The sequence below is a fragment of the Bombus terrestris genome, chromosome 7, assembly GCF_910591885.1.
Source record: "Bombus terrestris chromosome 7, iyBomTerr1.2, whole genome shotgun sequence".
NCBI classification, from domain to species: domain Eukaryota; kingdom Metazoa; phylum Arthropoda; class Insecta; order Hymenoptera; family Apidae; genus Bombus; species Bombus terrestris.
In genome coordinates, this window is record NC_063275.1 from 14298414 (window position 1) to 14320374 (window position 21961).

Below are 21961 nucleotides of genomic sequence, written 5' to 3' on the forward strand. Positions count from 1 at the left end.
CGTCGATTGGTAGTCGTACCCAGTGCTGACTCGATCCAGTGAGATTCATCACTCGATGCGTTCAGGTTTCTCTTGGAGTATCAGTGATTTCATGGAGCAGGGGAAATGGTATGAAAGTATACGTGCCACGATCCTTTATCGAACGAGTCGTTATAGAGGCTACGGAGGGTTCGACGTTAATTTCGATCGTGGTCGCTTGTTTGCTCGACGATACTCGGCTATCCATCGTTGAAAACCGGGGGTACACGCAGGTAATTGGCAACGTGGAAATCTTCGGGGGCGTGCGAACGAGTCCCTCGATGATCGGCAGCTGCGTATGATTTGATACAACGGAACATCGGAAAAATTAATTACGGGAAAACCAATCAGCGCGTGGCATTTTCGACTGATCTTCGGTTAAGCGAAAAATAATCGATCCCGGCCGTCGTGCGTTAATTGAAAATAGTAATTACACAATAAACACCATCGACAGGGAAAGAATCGCTCGCAGAGAGTTCCATGTTTCTGCTTTGATTCACGACCGGTGACTTGTTTCAAAAGTCCGGCGAATTGTTCGGTTTTTCCTTTAATTTAAATAGAGAAGTTTTCGTTGTTAGAATAATTCATCGGATTCATTTTCTCTGTTATAGAATTAATAACGGAACCGTTTGTGGAATTATTGAATATAATGGAATTATTAAAATATTGTCGTTTTATAGAGATATTTATGAATTTTATTGAAATATTTAAAGAGCGGTTGAAAAAAAGAGATCTCCGGAAAAACGATTTCAGTTATTGAGAGGAATCGTTCACACAGAAACACGCGTGTAATTCCAGATATTTATGCACGTGGAACGGTTCAAATAACATTACTGAAAGCTCTTTTCGTCGTTTTAAATCCACTTATAACACTGAATAATGTAATTCCCCGATGCACAATGCTGAAAATTAACAACACACGCCGAACGTTAAAAACAATATATTGTCCTTATCCTTTATTATTCATACGAAACGTTATTATAACCCAGGCATATTTCATTAACAAGAACATGCAAATTAATACGCAGGAAAAGATAAATACACGCAAATGTATTGTAAATCGGAATAAAATTACAAATGTTACAAAGAAGATGCTTTTCATTATGGTACTTACATTTTAAATTATACGATATATTTACATCCTATTTCTATTAACTCCGTTATAATTCTCGAATTTTAGTAAATTTCTTTTTGGGAACAAGCGAATAAGTTTTTTAAAAATTACACGCACTAAGATAAAATCTAAACGTTTCGATTTTTTCGTGCCTTTTTCAAATTTAGAAAACGTCCCAATAAAGAAAACTGAATACTTCATGGGAACAACACGATTAAATCCAAAACGATTTAAAGAAATCAATAAAGCTAAACAATCCAAATGAAGGGCGGTTTATCAATACATACGACGATCATCATCGTATTGCCGTCTTCCAAAATGTCGACTATTTCCCTTAAATCAGGCTGTACGTCGTGGACAGAACGATAATACGTTCCCTTCCGGTCGTGCAGTGTTTGCCGTGGTTACGAGTATATCAATTGACCGCACAAAAGGACCCTTTCGATTGATACATCCCTGAACCTTTTCGTGGACGTGGATACGTTCGATTGACCCAAAGACGCTTTTATTGGAAAATATCGTGCCCGATACGTTGCTGAAACGCCTTCCGTTATGGATACGCCCTCGGCGTTTCACGATATAACTCGATGAAATAAACGACGACCGATACCCATCATATAACTAGCTTCTGGTTATAACCAACGAAAACGCTCCAACGAACTTATTATCGTGACGTATTTGTTCATAAACATAGAGAACGTTTTTCTCCATAACCAACATCGTATTGAGTTTATTACGAAAATAAAAAAAACTCAATAATCTACGATTCCTATCGTGAGACTGAAGTTATCTTTCTAATCGGAAATTGAAAATCATTGAAGAAATTCGGAAATTTTGTACGGATAGTATATATCTCGCGAATAGGTATGCAGATGTTATGAATAATAATTTTCCGATTAATAATATTAGTGAATTGACAACTTACAGATTATAAGTATACATAAATTATATTATAGCGCTTCTCCTTTATAATTTTCCAATTCTACATCGAATGGGGTACTTTAATCATAAAATTTGATTTATAACCAAACCAATTACTAATATACAAGAAAATTTGCTAGCACCAGTAACTTGCGGCCCGTGACTTGCGAACTTTCACGAATAATATTATTTTAATTGTGTAAGAGAATCCTGATTTCCGATAGAAACGTAGGCGGGAGCGTGTTATGTAAATTACAAAACCAATTTGAAAAGTAATTGCAGATGGTGCGATGTTCTTCAGCTCGAGAGAGAATACAAGAAACGAACTAAATTACACCAGCTCTGGTAAAGGTTTAAAAAATTCCTTGTAGATTTTCGTTGCTGGTTGCGCGTACTGTAAAAAGCGGCGAAGATAAAAAGGGAAACAGGAGCTCGAAATTGGGGGAGAAATATTCAAAATGAAGAGAACTTTACAATGGTCGAATTACCAAGACTCTACGGGATGTTTATCTTTTTTATCACGATCAAAGAGTAATATTGCACGGTGAAATAATTGCATCACATCAAGAGCAATCTCGTGTTGGCGAATGCGATAAATATGGCGCAATATAATTAGCTGCGGATAAACGTAATAAAAACGTGAATCGAAATACCGAGCCCGGTGCTACTTGATGAAATCCCAGACGCCCAAAGGTAGATTCCACGAACAAAACGATCTTCCATTAATTAGCGACGGAGTGCTTTTTGCCATTTTCATTACCATGGCTGCATTTTCACCCCCGTACCGACGAAAGCTGCACAACCTGTCGGATATCTGCACATTTTCCACCTCTATTCGACATCCTCCTCCTGCGAGACTGTCATTTATCCTCTCACCAATTTCCAGTCCTTTTTCGACGAATTCAGTTGCATTCGAACCACAATTTAGTTATAGCAGTTGAATTCTATTATTTTTTGATTTGAGTTTCTGTGCACGCTTGAATCGAGGGAACCATGATTATAAATTCAAATGATCGAACGTTCGATGTTATCGTTTAATTTCATGCTCGCGAGCGTACGGGGGATTGTATAATAAGCCACGTATTTAGTCATGTTTGTATAATAGTTTAATAATATTCATTGTTTGATAATGTGTTCTAGAAGATCCATTGAATCGTAATTTGAACGAGCAATTCGTAGGTTGTCTTTATTTTTTGCTTATTCGTATGCGTGTATATTCAATTTCGAGAAGATTGTATTTGAGATCTACTGCGGAAAACATGATACGTAACATTTTCCATCTTTTCCATGGAAACTATTTTTAAATTCAATACGACATTTATCAATGCTATTTCTTCTTTTTACTTAGTTTCAAAATCAAAAGTATTTCAAATACTTTTACTGTCATAAGATTAATTATATCTTGACCTTTTTGAAATCTTGAAATATATGAATTAATATATCTTTTCTTAGATCTGATAGATTTCTCCTTTCTTCACCTGTCATATTAAATTAATCAAGTTAGTCGCTTGATATCAAAATCAGAAGATCAAGAAAAATGTTGACGTTGTATCATTCCTTATATTTTTCTCCGCTTTATTTTTATTTCTGTAACTATCGGAAGTCGATGATCCGGTTCTTTGTTCTCCGTAATTTATAGAAACAAAAATTGCGAGTTTTGTATTTCCTTCCAACGATAATGAGAGAAAGATTGGCATACAAAATAGGGCAAATAATAAACACACAAAAAAGACAGGCTAATATAATATTTATTTCGAATCAAGCTTTCGTTGCAGATTGTTGTAAAATATGTTTCGCGTGTCTGTCTTCCACTGTAACGCAAATATTAAATGTCTAATCACGTACACTGAAAAAAAGCACCTCACGTCATTCGTCGTTGTAAATCAAATAAATTATCCGAGTTTTAACGAAGATTGATACACAGGTCTGCACGAACATGACATTTTTTCTACCTTTATGAGTACCACCTCCAAATTCTTCGATCCATCTTTCTGGCCATTCTACACGGTAAATCAACATGTTGTCCAGAGAAAACTCGAAAAATAGGACGATGAATCTAGCACATTATTCATTTTTCATTTCTTCCATTTTACAACGTCACTTATCCACAGTTTTCTCAATATAAAAATTCTGCCACTTGTTACCACTCTCTTATAAATTCAGTATCCTTTTCTTTCTTTTACCTACGTCCAACTTGCACAGTTAATTGCAAATCGATACCACGTATATCAACATTAATTCACTTTATTCCTAGAACATTTTACCAAATATTTCTAAAACGATAGAATCCCAAATCGAATTCGTTTCAAGTCTTTGAATTTTACGTAACATTTAATAATTCTAAATTTTAGTCAGATAGCTCATGTAAATCAACTTGACTAAAAAGATACCAAAATAATAGAACCAACAAAAGCGATAAGCAGAAAAGAGGGAACGAAAATAATGGACGTTAAGAAAGTGGCAGAATCTGTTTGACTTTCATCAAGAAGACGGTCCAGCCTGTGGCCAGATTGTCTCCTAATGCTTAACCAGGAAACTACTGGCGGTGACAATCGGGATACACGCGTACGTCAAATTTGCGGGGAGGATTACAGTATACGAGAATCAGGGAGTTTGTTGCTTTAAATTAAAATAATCTGTTTTCGCTCGGCCGCCCCTCGTATCGCGACGAACCCCACAGCTAAAGTCGGTAATCGCATTACCTCACTTTTGAACGCCTCCCACCCAACCCTGCAACTCGCCCACCCTCTCATTTTACGATCCCTGCTGCCACCAACGCTACCACGCCTCTGGCATACTCTATACCGAATCGGAATAAAAGCGCGTTTACTAGCGTGCGTCACGGATCGGGCCGTTCCAAGATAATAAATTCCATGAAATTTAATGAAATCACGCGTGTCTTTCGCAGCTGCTTACTACGCCCAGCCTTCGTTTCAATGCCAGCCTAACCCGAAACGAAAGTGACAAAATTTGTCCCATTATACCAACGAGGAAGAAATTCCTGCTGTTCCTTTGAAGGGGATGAAATTTACTGGGTGATTAACGAGGTTGTCAACTGACATTCGTTGATGATGCCAATTAAATCACTTGATGTTTGCGTAAATTCATATTTTTTTTTATCAATATGAAAAAGTGGAACCAGGCAGAGATTTATATTTTATTAAATTGTAGATATTTCGCACCGTTAAAGTTTATAATGGTACGAGGATTGCGGTTTTTTTACGTTTATGAGAAATTTGGAAGTGCAGAAATGCTCAAAGTGCAGATAATGTGTAAAAATATACGAAACGTGCAAAATATAGTACTGTTTACAATACATGGTGCGGAAAATAATTTATGTAACTTCAATTTTTTTATCACATTCGTAAAAATACGAATTTACATAAATTTCTGCAGTCTAAGGACACGAGATAGTAAACGATGTTAGAATCTCCGTCTGTTGCTCAAAAGATTAACGCGTTTGTATCTTTGAGTATCCGGAGATAGATTATGTAGTTTTGTAGCTATGATGTTCGAGTGACGTAAGAGCTTCTTATAATAATTTCATTTTCATAACCTTTTCGTACTGTATGATATATCATGAACCATGGTATGCTTGTTATTATTCGGATAATTCTTCGAATACTACGTATATCTATGCATGTTACGTTGAATTTTATGAAACTTTACATATTAAAATTTTCCATAAATGGTTCACATCACGTGGCAATGACAATTATTTATATAAAAGTATTTAAGTTTAAATATGAGTTCGAAACACAAAAGAAGGGTATGTAGTCATCCAAGTTTTTGGATGGACGCCCTCAAATCTTTTCTTGAAATGTTTACAAAGTTTATCCGAGTTTACCTGAATTAATAGAGAGAAAATGCATAAATGCAGGGATAAATGTCATGGTAGAAGAAATATGCGAGTTAGTCTTTAGCAAGTTCTGTACGACTTGAAAGACCAGAAGAGTGAATAAGCTTGAGTTGTAAGAAACTGACTTGCATTGTGCCGTGTCTCATTAAAAATAAGTATTATAAACGTATACATAAAAATAACATCTGGTGAACGAAGTAATGAAATTAATTTCGTAAGTCGAGAAGGATAATTCCAAGAAAAAAATAAAAGTATACCAGAGAATAATTCGGTTCTATGTGCCATTATTCGACAGGCCAGAAAACCGACTCCTGTTGAGCGTTACTGTTGACGTTCAAAAAATACGTATTTATCACGATACGTTAAAAAGTAACGAACTGTGAAACAGCGCCACGAACCTGACATTGTGTTACAGAGCACGTTAATACGACTACGAACTACGAACACGTAAAACATTCAAACAAGTTGGTATTGTTTCGACCATTTATACGAAACGCTTCAAGCTTATGCTCGCTATTACATCGAAGCCATGAAGGAGGATAGCATTAAAAGAGAAAGAGATTATTTCACTATGTAACGTCGATGAGCCGTGGAAACACTGATTGAAGAGCGATCGATGAATCGTAAACGTTAAAATTTATTTCCAGTTGAAAGTTTCTGTTAGTATCGAGCAAGTTAGTATTTCTCTGGAAACATAAATCGCAGAAATTCGTAGTAGAGAAGCTCGACAATTCGGAATTAACCGTTCCACGTATTCGTCGTATTTCTCATCCACGACTCACTCACCCGTGACTAGTAATTTAATAATTTTGCGTACAAATATTTCGAAACAAATCTACTCTGAAGCAACCTAGAAGAGCATGAAGAATATTATCCGGCTTTCGTTCTAACAATACACGTTCATCATCGGGTAGTGCCTCACTCATTATTTTAAAACCTGCACGACCATCGTATCGAAAGGTATAAATATCTCATCGTCCTTTCATCAAGCGAATTCCACTAACCTATGAAATATCGCCCACAAATTTTTCATGGATTAAAAGCAACAATGAAAAAATCAGATAAGCCTTTCGTTCCGCAACAATGGAATTTGTACAATTGTATACGCTGCTCATATAACGCTTTATCGGTGAAAATGGTGGGTTTGTAATCATATTTCTATAGAGGAAACGAATAACAACTGTTTGCAGATGTCTCGCCAATTGAAACGGAAGAGTACGATTTTACGTCGATTTTGATTTATCGAAATTTCATTTCAATGACCTCAGTTAAAATTGTGGGTACAAAGACTAGATTTAAGAAAATTACAAAAGCTTCATCAAAATTTCGTTGCAATATCTACGGTCCAAATTCTAGCTTCAGAGAATATATTTTAGGAAACTGCTACTGTGGAAATAAACGAAACTCGCAATTCAAAAGTCTATCAAAGTTTTATTAAAACAATTTCAGTCGTAATTTCGGGTTTAAAGATCAAATTTTAGAAATTTATAACTGTAAAAGCATAAATAACATTTTAGCCGGAAGCTTCATCAAAATTTCATTACACTAACTTTCCAAAATTTTGGGTTCAAAAATTAGACGTTTGAAAATTATAATTGTGAAAAAATTTGAAATATAAAAATTCATCAACGTTTCACATATTATATATACCTATATTCCAATAATTGTAGTCAAAATCCTGGATGTGGAGATTGAATCATAAAAAATTATAATTGTGAAAAATGGACAATATTCTTAACTCAAAGCCCTATGGAAAATCCAGTCCAACGATTTCAGACGGAACTCCGAATTTAAAACTGAACTTTCGAACATCTCAAATGGACAATGTTCCAATTCAAAGTTTCAACTCTCATCCACTCTACGAACATTACCCGAATCTTAATTCCACAAGCAATAACATAAAAATAAAAACGACTAACCAATCTTAACGCCATAAATTCACCTACATCCATGCTAGAATCTTTAAAATAAACCGAGCTTGGAGCAAACAAACCTAACAAAATCGAGTTTCTCTGCTTTCTCTCAAGACATCGACGTTCGCCTGAATTTTCTTTCGCAGCGGAAGCTCATAGTCTGTCGGAAGCGAAACAAGGTCGGCCAACGTAAAAAAATAAAAAAAGAGAAGGGGAAAGGAAAAAAAGGGAAATCGCGAAACTCGAGGGCTTTGCAACGTCGAGGCGAGACAAGTAGCAGGTGGCTAATGTCGGGAGTGGCATCGTGGAACGAGACGAAAGGAGAACAGGAACGTGTGTACACAGACTTGCTTATGGGCGGGCGAACGAGCTAGATAACGCACGTCTCGCGACGACAATACGGTCATACGACTAGCTCTTTTAATTAAGTGGAGTCAGCTCGACCGACTGCCACGCCGGTATATATGTATATCCATGGCTGGGAAAAATTTTATTCAGCGGGAATTATATTGGTTCGTTGTACTTGAACGACGCAACGCGAGGAGAAACAGGGAGACCTGCGCGACCTCTTCTAACGGGAGTGCTTCTTCGTAATAAACGTGAGCCAACCCCACCGGCAGCACTCTTGTTTCTTTCTGTAATGATCCGATGAGAAGATTAGCTGCGTCTCCGCGAACCACGCTATTTGTGTATACCAGCGTTTCAGGGAGTAGGAAGTGTGCTTGAGAGCCGTCTAGATTTTTTTTTTTTTTTTGGTGCTTTGTTGAATGTATTACATACGTGAACGTAGGTGATGAAAGTAGTCTTTATATTACTTAAAGTAGTTTTTATGAGTATGGTAGAATTAGCGGGAGGAAATAAAGGAGTGGTTTTTGATTTGACACGATTAAATTTGGAATTTTGATTGATTGGAGGGAAAAACGGAGATATTGATATCCTACGAAAATAAAGAAATTCTATCCTTAGATTCTCTGCTGAATTTCTTTTCCCGTTAAGATGGTAGAATAAAGGATAAATTTGGATAGAATGTTAATACAATTGAATAGAAGAGTAAATTTAAATTTTTCATATATCTATTGGCATGGTCTGTCACTTTTTTTGGAACAAATAAAACAAGATTTCGAAACTAAACATTTTTTAAAATAAAGTTTTGTAACGTGGCATTGTACACCATACAATTTATCACGAAAGTATTTCGCAGCTCCTTTGTCTAACATCCATTGTGTTCTACTAAAGCAGACAGTAGGAGAACGATAATTCGAGCTTTCCCGAACAATAAGTCGCCCATTCGAAGCATCTACGCGAAACGCGGAAATATAATTAATGTTTATTACCGGTTTTAATATAGCCCTGGCGTCACATCTCTAATTGCAAATGTCAGAGCATTGTACCGCGTCTGTCTTAAGGTTGAATTCGCTTTTGGAGAATAGGTTTGGAAAGCGTCTAGGGAGAAACGAGCGCCACCGTCTGGCTCCTATTATTTCCCATCGTTCAGCAATCTGTTAATTACTGTCTTCTGTACACTTCAGAGGAAGGGTCCAAGACTCAGACTAGCTGTCCATTCACGCGAACGAAGTTCAGCTTGTTATTAATCCTGCTGCGTCCACTACGTGTCATTAAATATTTTCTTGTCTTTTATTATCAGAAGCTAGACGACCATTACTTGGTCCATTTCTCTAAATATATATCTTTGGAATAATTTTCGTCAAACAATTTTTAATACATATTTTTACATTTAATAACGTACATTTTTTGCGCTAGACATCATCGTGAATCTTCGACGTTCTTGCAAGCTAACTCACGAGGATTTGGCAGAATTTGAAACAGGGATAACAAATCTGTAATTAATTTCTCGCGGAACTGTTGCTATTGAGAGAAGTATCGATTATCGTCGGATGGTAATAAATAAAATACTTTAATAATCCCAAGGATTAAACGCGACATTATAAACTAAAATCCCTTTGGAACATACGCGCAATGTTCTGCTTTCAAACTAAGTGTCACATAGTCTTCATTTTCACCAATCCATTCAAACTTTTTTGCACTTTTGATGCAACCATAAAACGAGTGAAAAAGATTCTTAGTCGTCGCTTAGACAGATTTATCAATGTATTCTTTGGAAAAGTGTGAGCATGTCTGGTAGTACGTGTGTCATGTCCAAGCTGATGTCCGCCAGTGACTCTGTTCTTTGGTAAATCGAGACAGAGTGAAGGAGACTACTTAAGCTCTGTAGCTTAACTTGAACAGCGCCGATATAGGACATCGACCAAGTTAGGTCGCAAGCGATCTTTCTCTCATAATCGCTCCATGTGTTTTAAGTATCTCGAAATATTTTTAAGAACATGTATCCGCTGATATCATAAAGATGATGAAATACCTTGTAACGGAAAGATTCGGCTTTTTTTCAACGAGAATTAAGACTGATCTATTATTCCATACTTCTGATATCTTCTTCTCTTTTCTTCTTTTTTCCCTGTCACTTCTCTTTCGTCCTTCTTTCTACTTTTTCCACTCTGCCCTTCCACGAACCCTCCATAATCCCAGCCTATCTATCCAAACACTCCTCTTATACTTTTAAAACTGTAGACTATTTGCGAGGTAAGATCTAACACACTGGTTCTTACCTACGTGCAGCAAAAATTCTTAAAACGCGCTATACTCTTTAATTAAGGACATTGTCCTTTCTTTCCTTAGATTGGCAAATAAAGAAAATTATCCGATGTGAATACCCTGTCTCGAATCAAATATAATATATTTTTTGGTGTCCGGTAAAGTTTTAATAATTAGCCCACGTGCGGCACGAGATGAAAATGGCTAAAAATCTCTGACTTTAGTAAACGTGACCACTTTCACCAACAACCGCCTTACAATTAAAACACTCTGCTATAAAGAATATTCGGCTCGTTAGAAGCTAGCGGCTATTTATCGAGGAACCCTTTTGATCCCTCGTTTCGACCATCGATGCGCAATCCCATTCGCCCCTTTGGCTGCTTTAAGGAAAATATTTGGTCAGACCACCCTGCTTCTTCCTCTCTTTTTCAGTTGTATGCCTCGTATCCAACGTCAACGCGTCTAACATCGCCAAGACGTTTTCCATGATTGCTCAAAAGCCTTTTTCGTCGAACGCATCGTGAAAACGGAGAGCAAATAACCGCTCGCTACCGGTCGCTTTATTAGACTCCAAATGAATCTCGCGATAGTCGAGAAAAATCCCGTAACACTGGGAAACAAGTTCGCCTCGGTCATTTGGCAAATTGCTGACTTCGAATTAAAGCGTTAGCCGTTAACGAGGTTGCGTTCGATGCTTCATTTTCTCGCCGCAACGAAATCGAACGGAAAACGCGACGGTCTCACGTTCCTAACGATTTATATTGTGCCATTGTATAACAACAGTGAAATCGATTCGAAACGGTAAAAGGCAAAATAAATGCGGCCGGTCTGCAGGATTTTAAATGAGACTTGGCTAATGTAAACTCTGAAACGAAGGTAATTCGAAAGTTTTAAACGATGGATTCACAAGCCTGATTGGATTCAGCCGGAATATTCTGCGATTCTGTTGTTTGTTCTGCTCTTTTATTTATGCTCCGTATGTTTATTCGTTGTTCTGTATCGAACCGCGCGAAATACAGCTGAATTACAGCGAAAATTAGTATTGAAACGCGGACCTGCTGATAGCTAATTTTCTATGGGATATACAAGAATAGCTATACATATATATGCATGTACATTCAGCAAATCATATGAATATAAATCGCGGTTAATCAAGTTTGAAGAATTTTTCTTACCTTCAAGTCGCCGTGTTGGTCGTAGAACGTCGAAGGTGCGAGGGCAGCTTTCAACCTTCGATTTCTATAAAAAATGAACATAATGGCCGCCAGGAGCATTACGATCACTGTGGTCAAAATACCAATAACGAGACCGACGAACTGCTTCGATTCTGGTTCCTTGCTTTTGTCTGGAACTGATGTATGTATATGTAATGGCAAAGAAATCCGTAAAGACATACATCTTGATAATATATAATATTATCCCTTAAAATGTAAAACACTTGTGTCAAGACAGATATTATCTCTCGAATTACTTAACGACATTTTACTTGTCTTCGCGAACGAAACGATCATCTGACCATTTGTAGCATTGGATTTTCCATTATCTTTCATGTTCCCAGCCTCATGTTGATAAGATCTGATTGTCCAATAACTGGCTGAATACCAAGCAATCGATGCAACTAAAGAAGAGCAAAACATCGTTTACGTTCGTTCGATTTCGACGCATTTACGAGTTATAGATGATCGTTTGTAGGCGATGCACGAAACACGTACGCATACACGACTATCTGTATGCAAGCTGGCCACCTAATACGCCAAAGTACACGACCTATCACGCTGGATATTATCGTGAAGGCAGCTTCGCATAATGCACGATGGCTCGATAATGATGATTACGTTCATCATGCTCGTCGTAATTGGATCACGATCGATCAGTAGTTTATCGATTCGTTGCTTTTATTGCCAGATTGAACGTCTGTCGTCTGTCATTTTACTGTCATTCAACGCACCTCGATGACGGGATAACCGGAATGGTGGAAAAAGAAAGAAATGCAAAAAAGCCTATGCGTACACGTGATCTGCGTGGTTCTGAAGCTTTATTCGTTCTTCACTCGTCACTCGCGGACTTTTTCTTCTATGAGTGTATACCGCGGTATAAATTACAATAATAGGTATAACGCCAATTTTTAGGTAAATTCCTATTATTATTGGTATGGAGTCTAAACAGAGATTATCAGAGATAACGAGTACTTTGATCCGGATATTTTATATGTTTTTGCATATTATACACATACTGGACATTTCTGTACTTTTGAATTTTCAACGAACGTAAGGAATTTCACAAATCCATCTGCAGCCTCTTAACGATGCATGTTTCTACATATGTAGACGACTATAGAAATAATCTTGTTAATTAATTTAAGTACGAACTGATGCAAATGTCACGTTTGTTACTGTAACGTATAGTACAAGTTTATAAGAGAAAGTGAAATTCGATTTTCTTTTTAGTTTGGTCACTGAGGATGATCGACAATTGAGACTTTAAATTTCGAAAAAGCATTTTTGTTCAGATATAACCTTCAGCCTGTCTCGTAAAATTATTCAGAAAGGAAGTGCTTTCCTAGGAATCAGTAGGAAACGTTCGAGCGAACGTTGTTTCGTTATTCTCCATTGTTTCCTGTTATTCGAAAGAAATTTTCAAGCAGCTTCGTGCTTCACTTGAGAACGCTACGAAACTCGTCTCGTTTTGTTGCTTCTCGTACGGATGCACGAAGAGAAAAGCGAACGTTATGCTTCGTAACGTTTCTTATCCGCTTCTTCCACTCCCCTTTGCAAGCTGAGAATCGTTACGCAGGAAACGGAATATTGGTTTCATCGCGTGAAAAGCTGAACGTACCCGAGCGCGATCTTGCATGCGTATCGATTGAATGTAAAGGCTTTTAATTTTCTTCCTGGCAACAGCGTAACATCGTGTTTCGTGTTACTATAACACGGCAAAGGAGTTTCAGACCTTGTAATTACATCATGATTGTTATTTCTATCTTATCTTGTTACTGAAGAAATCGGTACATGTTATAGCTATCTGTACATATACAATTTGCTTGAAAAATAACAGCACCTTTTTTGCATTTATATCTTCAAATCTTTAGTGTTGGAGATTGTATTTAAATATAAAAATGCCAATATTTTACGAATATCATATTTCTAACAAATAGATACGATGCATCATTTATTATAGAAAGCGTGTATCACGCAAGTTATAAGGATCGAAGCGATAGTGTCTTGGTACATCTGGTTTCTCCGGCGTGATAATGCTACTCATCATGGCACAGCTATACGTAAATTTTTTATCAAGCAATAGATAGAAATGCTTGCGCATCCGTTATATTTGTCCGATACAATTCTCTATGATTATTTTCTATGTACAAGACTCGAAGTACCAATAAGAAACTCAGAATGAAAATATTGGAATCGTGCAAACAGCCGTAACAAAGGTACCGATTGACTACGATGTTATTTTAATGCAGAAAAAAATGTATTCCAAGTAAAATAATAATAATTGCACGAATACGGACAAAGTACGTCTAAATTATCATATTCATAATTTCATGATTTCTCAAGCAGTTTGTGTACAAGAACCTCATGAATTAGGTTCGATAAACGTATACGTAAAGCAAACAAATATATAATACGAATTATATAATTATATAATATACGAATAATCGGATCGTGAACAAGGAGAAAAGTCCAATATAATCTGATTCGGTCACTTTATGAAAAGTCGATCAAACAGAAGAAACTATAACGATCAGTTAAACTTCATGTCCGCAGCATGGATAAAAGAAAAAGAAACTCCAAGACAACAGGACAGTTTGTCGAATAAAACGATTGGTAAAAGAATGGGGCGGTCAGGACTTTAAGAGTTACTTCCTTTAACACTTCGATTCAAAGCGAAGAGCTCCCTCGGCAGAGGTAGTAAACGGGGAAAAAGAAATTAATTAGATTTTGCTTTCTACTCGAGGATGGCGAAACAAAAGACGAAGCATAGCTACATTATCGGTTTATAGAGGCCGCAGAGAGTATTGTCGATCTCTTCCGCTCCGTTTCTTTGATCACCGACCGTGTATTTTTTAGAACACCTGGGAGACGTTACGGTGCATTTAAAAAGGAACGGGAAGAAAGGAACTAGAGAGCTGTGCAACCTGCGTATAAACACTTTATCTTGCTTTTATAGCGTTGCACACAATTTCACCGCTTTTTGGTGTTTATCGCGATCGCTCGGTTTGTACACAGCTCGTTTGAAAAGTAATAATTGTGGGTACGTCAACTTATGACTGATATAGTAATTATTTTATCGCCTACATTGTACGTTATGTTCCATGATACCGCATACAGATGTTCAGAAATGTACAGGTAATAGTCAGTTGTACTCATTGCATTATCTGAAAGCTAGTTAAATACGAAAACAGAGTTGCGAATGTTAAGAGAGACTCACAAAACAGATGAAGAAAATTCAAATGCGCGCTAGTTGGAAAGTCAGTACTTTCAAAATTCGAAATAATTTTTCGTTTCGGTTAGAGCAAATGGTTCACTCGTTTCGAGAGTTGTTGCATCTATAATGGCATACTACAATACTACAGCGTATTCATAAGGTATTAACATTTATACACATAATATAATTCAACTTGATTCTATAGGAAATAATATATATATGAAAAATAGAAAGTTCATGTGAAAATCGTTAATAATATTTCTCGCGTCTCGATGTTAGCTTTAATTCATCGATAAATTAATCGCAATATGATTGACAAAATACCTTAAGGAAATATGCATGATATTTTGTACATTATATTTCGCGTATTTTCATAGATCGATCGTTACGCTGTTCTTCGACATTTCGAAGCAACATATTGTATGTCGCCGCTATTCAACGTGTCGTTACTGGACAAGCACTCGGCCAAAAATTACCCGTGACGAAACCGTTGAAAATAAAATTCCTCTTCTCTTCTTTTATTCCTACTTCTCTTTTTGCAACTTTATTGCGCGTCGACGAAATATCGCGAAAGGTTTCGCGACGAACATCGCGAACACGACCGGTGAAATGCGAATAAAGAGAGGAGAAAAACAGAGAGAAAAGCGAGCAAGGGAAAGAAAGGGCCGCTCGTGATCGGCATTCAATTTTCGAAGCTGCAGCTTCCAAACAGCAAAAAGGCGAGCGATCTGGAGAGCAGAAGGAAAAAAGGGAAGAGAAGAGAAAGGGAAGGGAATAAAGAAGAGTGGAAATCGTGCGGAAAATTACGAAGGGTGTCCTTCGATGCAACAATAGCAGAAACCGACAGGGAGACTTACGGGCATTATCGTTGTTTTCCTCCTTATTAAAAGTGGCCTTTACTTCGTCTCTTTGCAGTGGACCCTCGTTATTCTGATAGGGACTGCCGGTCGCCAATACAATGGCACTCTTGTTCCTCGGCTCTTCATCGTCGGTGTTGTTCCATTCGGAGATTACTGCACATCAGGAATGGAGACTAATGAAATTTGCGGCCATCAAAGGAATTGAATGTTAACGGAAGGGGAGGCTCTTTTAAACACACAGTAAGGGGCTAACCACCCTCGAAATTAATACGGTTATCACGTAATTTTAGTAGGGTGATCCTCTTAATGCTTAGGGCGAGATGAGATTGTTGGTTTTAATAGAACTATAAAAAAGTAGCCACTTTGAAAATTTCCGTTTTAATACAACTCATTCATTCTCTGCCATTCTCAGATGGATAATAAAATTGTTTCAAAATTGAAGGATTTGCAACGATCAGGGAGAATCCGCGATATTTAAATCGTATTCTTATTAGGAAAGAAAAAAGGTATAAGTTATATAATCAAAAACTTGTATAAATTGATTATAAATTTATAGCTTGAAAATATAGTTTGAAAAAATGATTTAACTTTCTCTTGGCTTTTGTTTATTCGAATTGCTGGCAAGTGGTACTATTCTCCTCTTCCTTTTTCTTTTATACGAACTTTTCCTTTCCTTTTATGTAATACAAAAATCTTTGCACTCCGTTCAATTGAATCGATCGAATCGAAATTACGAAAGAGATAAAAGAGAGTAGAAGGCTGGAACGGGACGAGAAATTAAGTAGAAGTCTAGTAGGACGATTCGCGCCACGTTCGCGAAAAAACTAAGGCGAATTGCATGGGATGAGGATGCCGAGGAATTCAAGCCACTTTGAGGATAAGCAATCGAAGTTATCTTTCGCGGAAACGGAGGAATAGAACACCGAGAGAATGATTAACGACGGTTTCGCTGTTCGCCACGGGAACCAAAGTTTTCGAGGGCGTGCGCTTCGCGGTGCAACCGTCTAAGTTTCGCTTCTGTTTCGCGACCACGTGCTCTGATTCGCGTAACGTGCCGCGTATATTTTCGCCTTTTTTCTTGGACGTTGATGCTTCCGAGTCGACCGAGAAACACCACCGGAATAACTGAGGAGACCGCCTTTGAATGTTTTACAAGCAGAATATTTTCGAATTAACGAGCGGTTTTTCTCTTCACTCTCTTAACCTCGAATGTTTAGAGGGAGATGTCGTTAAAGTATAATTAAAATTTTTTTCGACTTGTAATATTCATTACCGAGTTTGTTATTTAACACGATCGCTGTGGACGTGACTTTCATTTCATAGATTATGCTACAATTTGATAAACAGATGCACGTTCTCGATTGCATATGAAATATGAAATATAGTTTCGTTATGTACATATACAGTTGAAATCTATTTTTCGAATTTAGAACTTTGTTTCTAAAAGTTTAAAACGTTTAGAAAGTGCAACTTAAAATTTCGAATCATTGAATGAACCTTCTGAATTATTAACTTAATAGATATTAATCTGTCTCGCAGGTACATACTTTATATAGTTGAAATATATCTTCCACGTCACTCACTATTGAGACTTTTCCTCTGACATAAAAATCCTAAAAGTTTTAAATAAAACAATTCATAGCATAAGATATTCCATTGGGAAGGAAGGCGAATAAAAATTCTATCGGCGATTCGTCTGTCAGCCACGTTCAAGAATTCATCGTCCCATCAAGGATGAACGTTCTGACGTATCGTCGTTCGCGCGCAGCTGCCTGATTATCCTTCATCTTTTTCAACGATTCTATCGTCACGGTGGCGAACGTGTCATCTAAAATTGGAAATCGAATCGACCGGGCGGGTGTCTGCGGAGAGAGGGACTTTAAAACTCATCCGTGTCTTGATCCAAAGTTCGCAAGCGACGGCCTCGAAACGTGCACCGGATGCGGTTTCTACTCTTGGCGAAGTTTCCGTGGCAGCCTTGAAATCCGTGTGAAGTTATTTCGTTTTCGATATCTCGCTATCCCGATTCCCGTGATCCCTTTCCCTCTTTCGCTCTTTTCGTCCCTTATGTTTCTTACCGTCGTCTCTGTAGCTTTTTTTCTACCTATTTTCCTGTGACTCCGTTTTTCTCTCACCCTAAAGTACACACTCTCGTCTACGGATCGTGAATCGAAGAGGTGGGGAAGTAGGATGAAAAATAGATTTTTATCGAGAGATCCGTTGTGTTTCCCTTACCTGATTCGAAGATTACTTCGCTGAGCATGATCCAGCGCGCCGCGAAATACAGCTGTAGCTTCAGAAAACGGCCAGCGCGCGAGTGAAGCTTTATGGTAACATCACGTGCCTGCTCCAACACCAGGTCCGGTATATACGAGAAATGGACGGGTTCGCCGTTGAACTGGTTTCCACCGGTGCCAAGATAAACCTTCGCGTAGGAAAAGACCTGCGGAAGAATCACGTGTGTGTAGAGAATACAGTCGCGTTCATGGCTGAAGATGAAGCGATTGGTAGACGAATAAACAGGGGAGGGAATCGTTGAACGTGATGGAAATTCTTCTCTTCTTTTCTCTCTACCTTATTTCTCCTTCGTTATTTCTTTTTCTTTAGCTTCCACTCCCGTTGTTGTTTCGTCTACAGTAGTCGCTACATGTACGTATCGTGTGAGTATATGGAGCAACGTAATAACCATCGTTCAACCGAGGCAAAATAGTTTCTCTACGCAAAAGCGTCGAACCATATGGGCCGATCGAATGAAAAATTTAATTCCCTGTCCATCGAATCGTGGAAAAGCTACCGGATTTGTTTTTTCACGTTGAATAAAATGCGTTTTTACAGCGCGTTGAATTTGCCATGGAAACCGCGATGCAACGTTATCGCACGATTTCCGAGATAAACGTAGTCGAGATCGTTTACGCGAGTTTAACAACGATGGGGCGTCGTTCAAAGTTCTGGATCGTTTCGTTCTATCTTTCTCATTCCCTTTTAAGGTATTTGAGAAAATTTCGACGAAGCTATGGCTTCGTTAAGATAACGCGTGTTCGCTTTAAGGAACGTTCAAAGAGCGATTTTCACGTCTTTCTTACTCGTTAACGAGTCATCCACAAAGTTTAATGAATTATACCGAATTCATGAATCTCGCAGCGAGTTCATACTGATTGAACAAACATCGATCTCCGCGTAGAAGGGGCTATAATCGGAATATTAATCGGATTAATCTGGAGAAGCGTGTTTGGATATCGCTTTTGGAGATACCGTCGTAGCAGAAAATATATTCTCGGGAAAATCTTTCTTCGTTATTTTACGTTTGCAACACAGTCGAAATGAAGAGAAGTTGAACGTACCTGCACGTCTTTGGTGAAGTAATTGTTCATGTGCAAGTGTATGGCAGTGAAATTCCTCGAATAGTCGAATTCGAAGGTTATTTCAACGGGACGACCGAGCATACTTGGTGTGTCGTTTCTCCAGCCTACCCATTCGTATCCTTAAACAAGAAAGGAAAAGAAACTTATTATTGCAAAAATACAATGCTACATCCTCTGGGTCATTCGAACCGATTTAAAACGTTCGAATACGGATGGACAAAAACATCGGCCTGTCACGTTTTAATCCTGCCTCGTTACACTTCTGCCGCACAATGTACCCTGACAAAAACGTTACACGAAATGTCTTTTCATCGATCCTTCAACAATCACAGTGAATCGGTGTACCAAGAAGCATCCGCCATTCGACAACCGACCAGTGGCGTCCGATAAAATTCGAATCCGCGACTAATTCGAGTTTAACAACATCGGCGATCGGCTGAAACACAATCGAACGATCGACTGTTTTTTCAGTTCCGTTCGTCCATATAAATGTACCTTTTTTCATATTCTCCCTCTCTCTCTCTCTCTCTCTCTCTTCTTCTCCGCATCTTTTTTCCGTTTTTCTCGTTTATATTTTTTAACAATATGGACGAGAACATCACGCGATGAGTTCGAATACGACGAGAATATTTCCATTCGTGAATCTGAAAAATGATACGTTACGTCGTTGGATCCGATTACCCCATCGACACCGCGTACCGATAAACGAGACAATAAAATTTGTAACATAAATAATCCGTGAATCGGCCATGACGTGAAATCTGTTTGCCGCGCGGTGTGAACGGGCCGGTCCCTATCAAACGAACAAATTGTTTCAACGTGAACGCATTTGTTGCAAATTGTGCGATGTCCTTTCAGCCCCGGCCCGTTCCCAATGCCAACCTATTTTCAGCCGAACGACAGCTGGTCTTTGAATGTTGCCTTAATTAATCGTCAGCTGAATGCGAAATAGTAGGCGGTTCGTGCAATCTGCGACTGCATTGAATTCGCGCTCTTCACCAGCGAATTTAAACGCGGAAGATCGTAGCTTCGTTCTTTCTCTCATTTCTTCGCAACATGAAATCTTCTGCTTTGTCTCGTCACTTGCTTTCTTGTCTCCTTCAAATGTTTATTCAGATTTTACGAATTATTTAAATAGAACACGCATCTCATATTTCATGATTAAATTCGTAAATATTATGTTAATGGAATGGAATGAACTAAAATTGTAACTTCTTCTAACAACAGCGAGTAAGTTGAATATCCGCAAAGCGACGTGGTAGATTCGTGATTCAAAATGTAAATTCGAAAAATTTTTTTTAGATTGGTAAGGGAAGATTCGTCGATAGAACAGATAGCGCAATTGGTAGTGGAATCGGTCCACAAATGAAAAATCTCGATTCGAATCCTCGGCCCAGCAATCCGATCAACCAATTCTTTCCCTCCCTATATGTTACTGACAAGTCCATTAACGGATTCAGCACGAAACGAATCCTCCCTTCTGTTTTACCCTACCTCGACCATTTCCGATTGCTAAACATCGTTCTGTGTCTCACCCTGTCTAAGAATACTTTGCTACATTAATTCCATCGATATTGTCACCTGAATTTACATTTTAACAGATATCCTACCCTTTTTTCATTCCACTCATTTTTCATTATATTATCATATACGAGAACATTTTAGAATAACAATTTTATTAATATTATCATAACAATAAGTTATAAAAATGAAACTATGAAATATTCTAAACCTTACACAAACTAAATATATAGATTTCTAAAATCTAGATTTACACGTACGATAAAGAGAAGAAAGCAGAAAGATATATAAAACTCGTCTGTGTGAAGGAAGTCCGTTTAAAGTTTAAGCCTTACTAACGAGTCCACTAGAACGCCTTGCACGAAACGTCCTTACCTTCATCGCTTTCCCAACTTTTCTCCGGCCAACCCCATTCCCTCGACTAGCTCTTGGCCACCGATTAACAATCAACCTTCGTGACTCGTCGAAAACCCGGCTCACCATTCTCCAGTTTCAGGAACAGGCAACGTAACCGGCCACTGAACTAAAACCATCTCCTAATTTATATTCACTGGTTTACCATTGCTGCTAATTTCCCGGAATTATCTTTGTTAGTCGGCCTCTGGGTATCATCGATCCTCGCCGAAATATTATCTCGGATATTCCTATCATCCTTCCAAACGGCTTGTAACGTGATATTACATTATTAAATTCAATGAAATTAATTAAATAACTTGCGGGTGAAATAAAAAAATTCCTTTCTTGCAATAGCGAATATAACATATTATAACAGGTTATAAGCTAATAATAACGAAGATATAATGATATAATGATAAATAATAACAGAGAATGAAACAAAAAATAAAGGTAAGCAATTAATGGTTATAAATGGAGTTATAGACGAATAGCTTAAATCTAAAGAGAGAACTACAAAAAAAGATCGGTAACATCGCAAAGTTCGCAAAATTAGAGTTCGTATGCAAACGATTGAGATAGTTACATAAATCATTGGTTGACGCATGGGAGCGTAAAAGTGGAACTGATGCAAAATATCAGTGGAATCGATCACTTGATAATCTTGTGAACAAATAATATATCGATTAAACGCATTTTATTTAAACGATAATAAACAAGTACAAACTTGTGTAATTTGAGCCAAGTCTAAGAAGTTTATGCTACACTCTCCCGATTTAAACAAATTTCATTTTTATAATTTCGCGATCTATTAACTTTCCTATTGTCTAAGATTCGTTGAAACGGACTATTGTTTGAAAGTTACTTAATGCAAGACTATGCACGAGTATGTGCGTCTAAGTATATTAAAAGAAACATTATTTTATTATTGGATTTAAACTCCAAATGAAAAGAATTCT

At 37.6% G+C, this 21961-nt stretch overlaps 1 protein-coding gene across 7 annotated transcripts in view; it reads right to left on the reverse strand.

Annotated features, from left to right (window-relative positions):
• The window catches only part of LOC100645287 (discoidin domain-containing receptor 2), a 220535-nt gene that overhangs the window by 29524 nt on the left and 169050 nt on the right, over positions 1 to 21961 (reverse strand). For all 7 annotated transcript variants that reach the window (XM_048407894.1, XM_048407895.1, XM_012310312.3 and 4 more), the window contains 4 exons: positions 19068 to 19207; positions 17962 to 18169; positions 15724 to 15879; positions 11611 to 11786 (listed from right to left, as the gene is read on the reverse strand). In XM_048407894.1, the coding sequence (XP_048263851.1) occupies positions 11611 to 11786; positions 15724 to 15879; positions 17962 to 18169; positions 19068 to 19207 (680 nt within the window). The remainder of the gene's footprint in view (positions 1 to 11610; positions 11787 to 15723; positions 15880 to 17961; positions 18170 to 19067; positions 19208 to 21961) is intronic.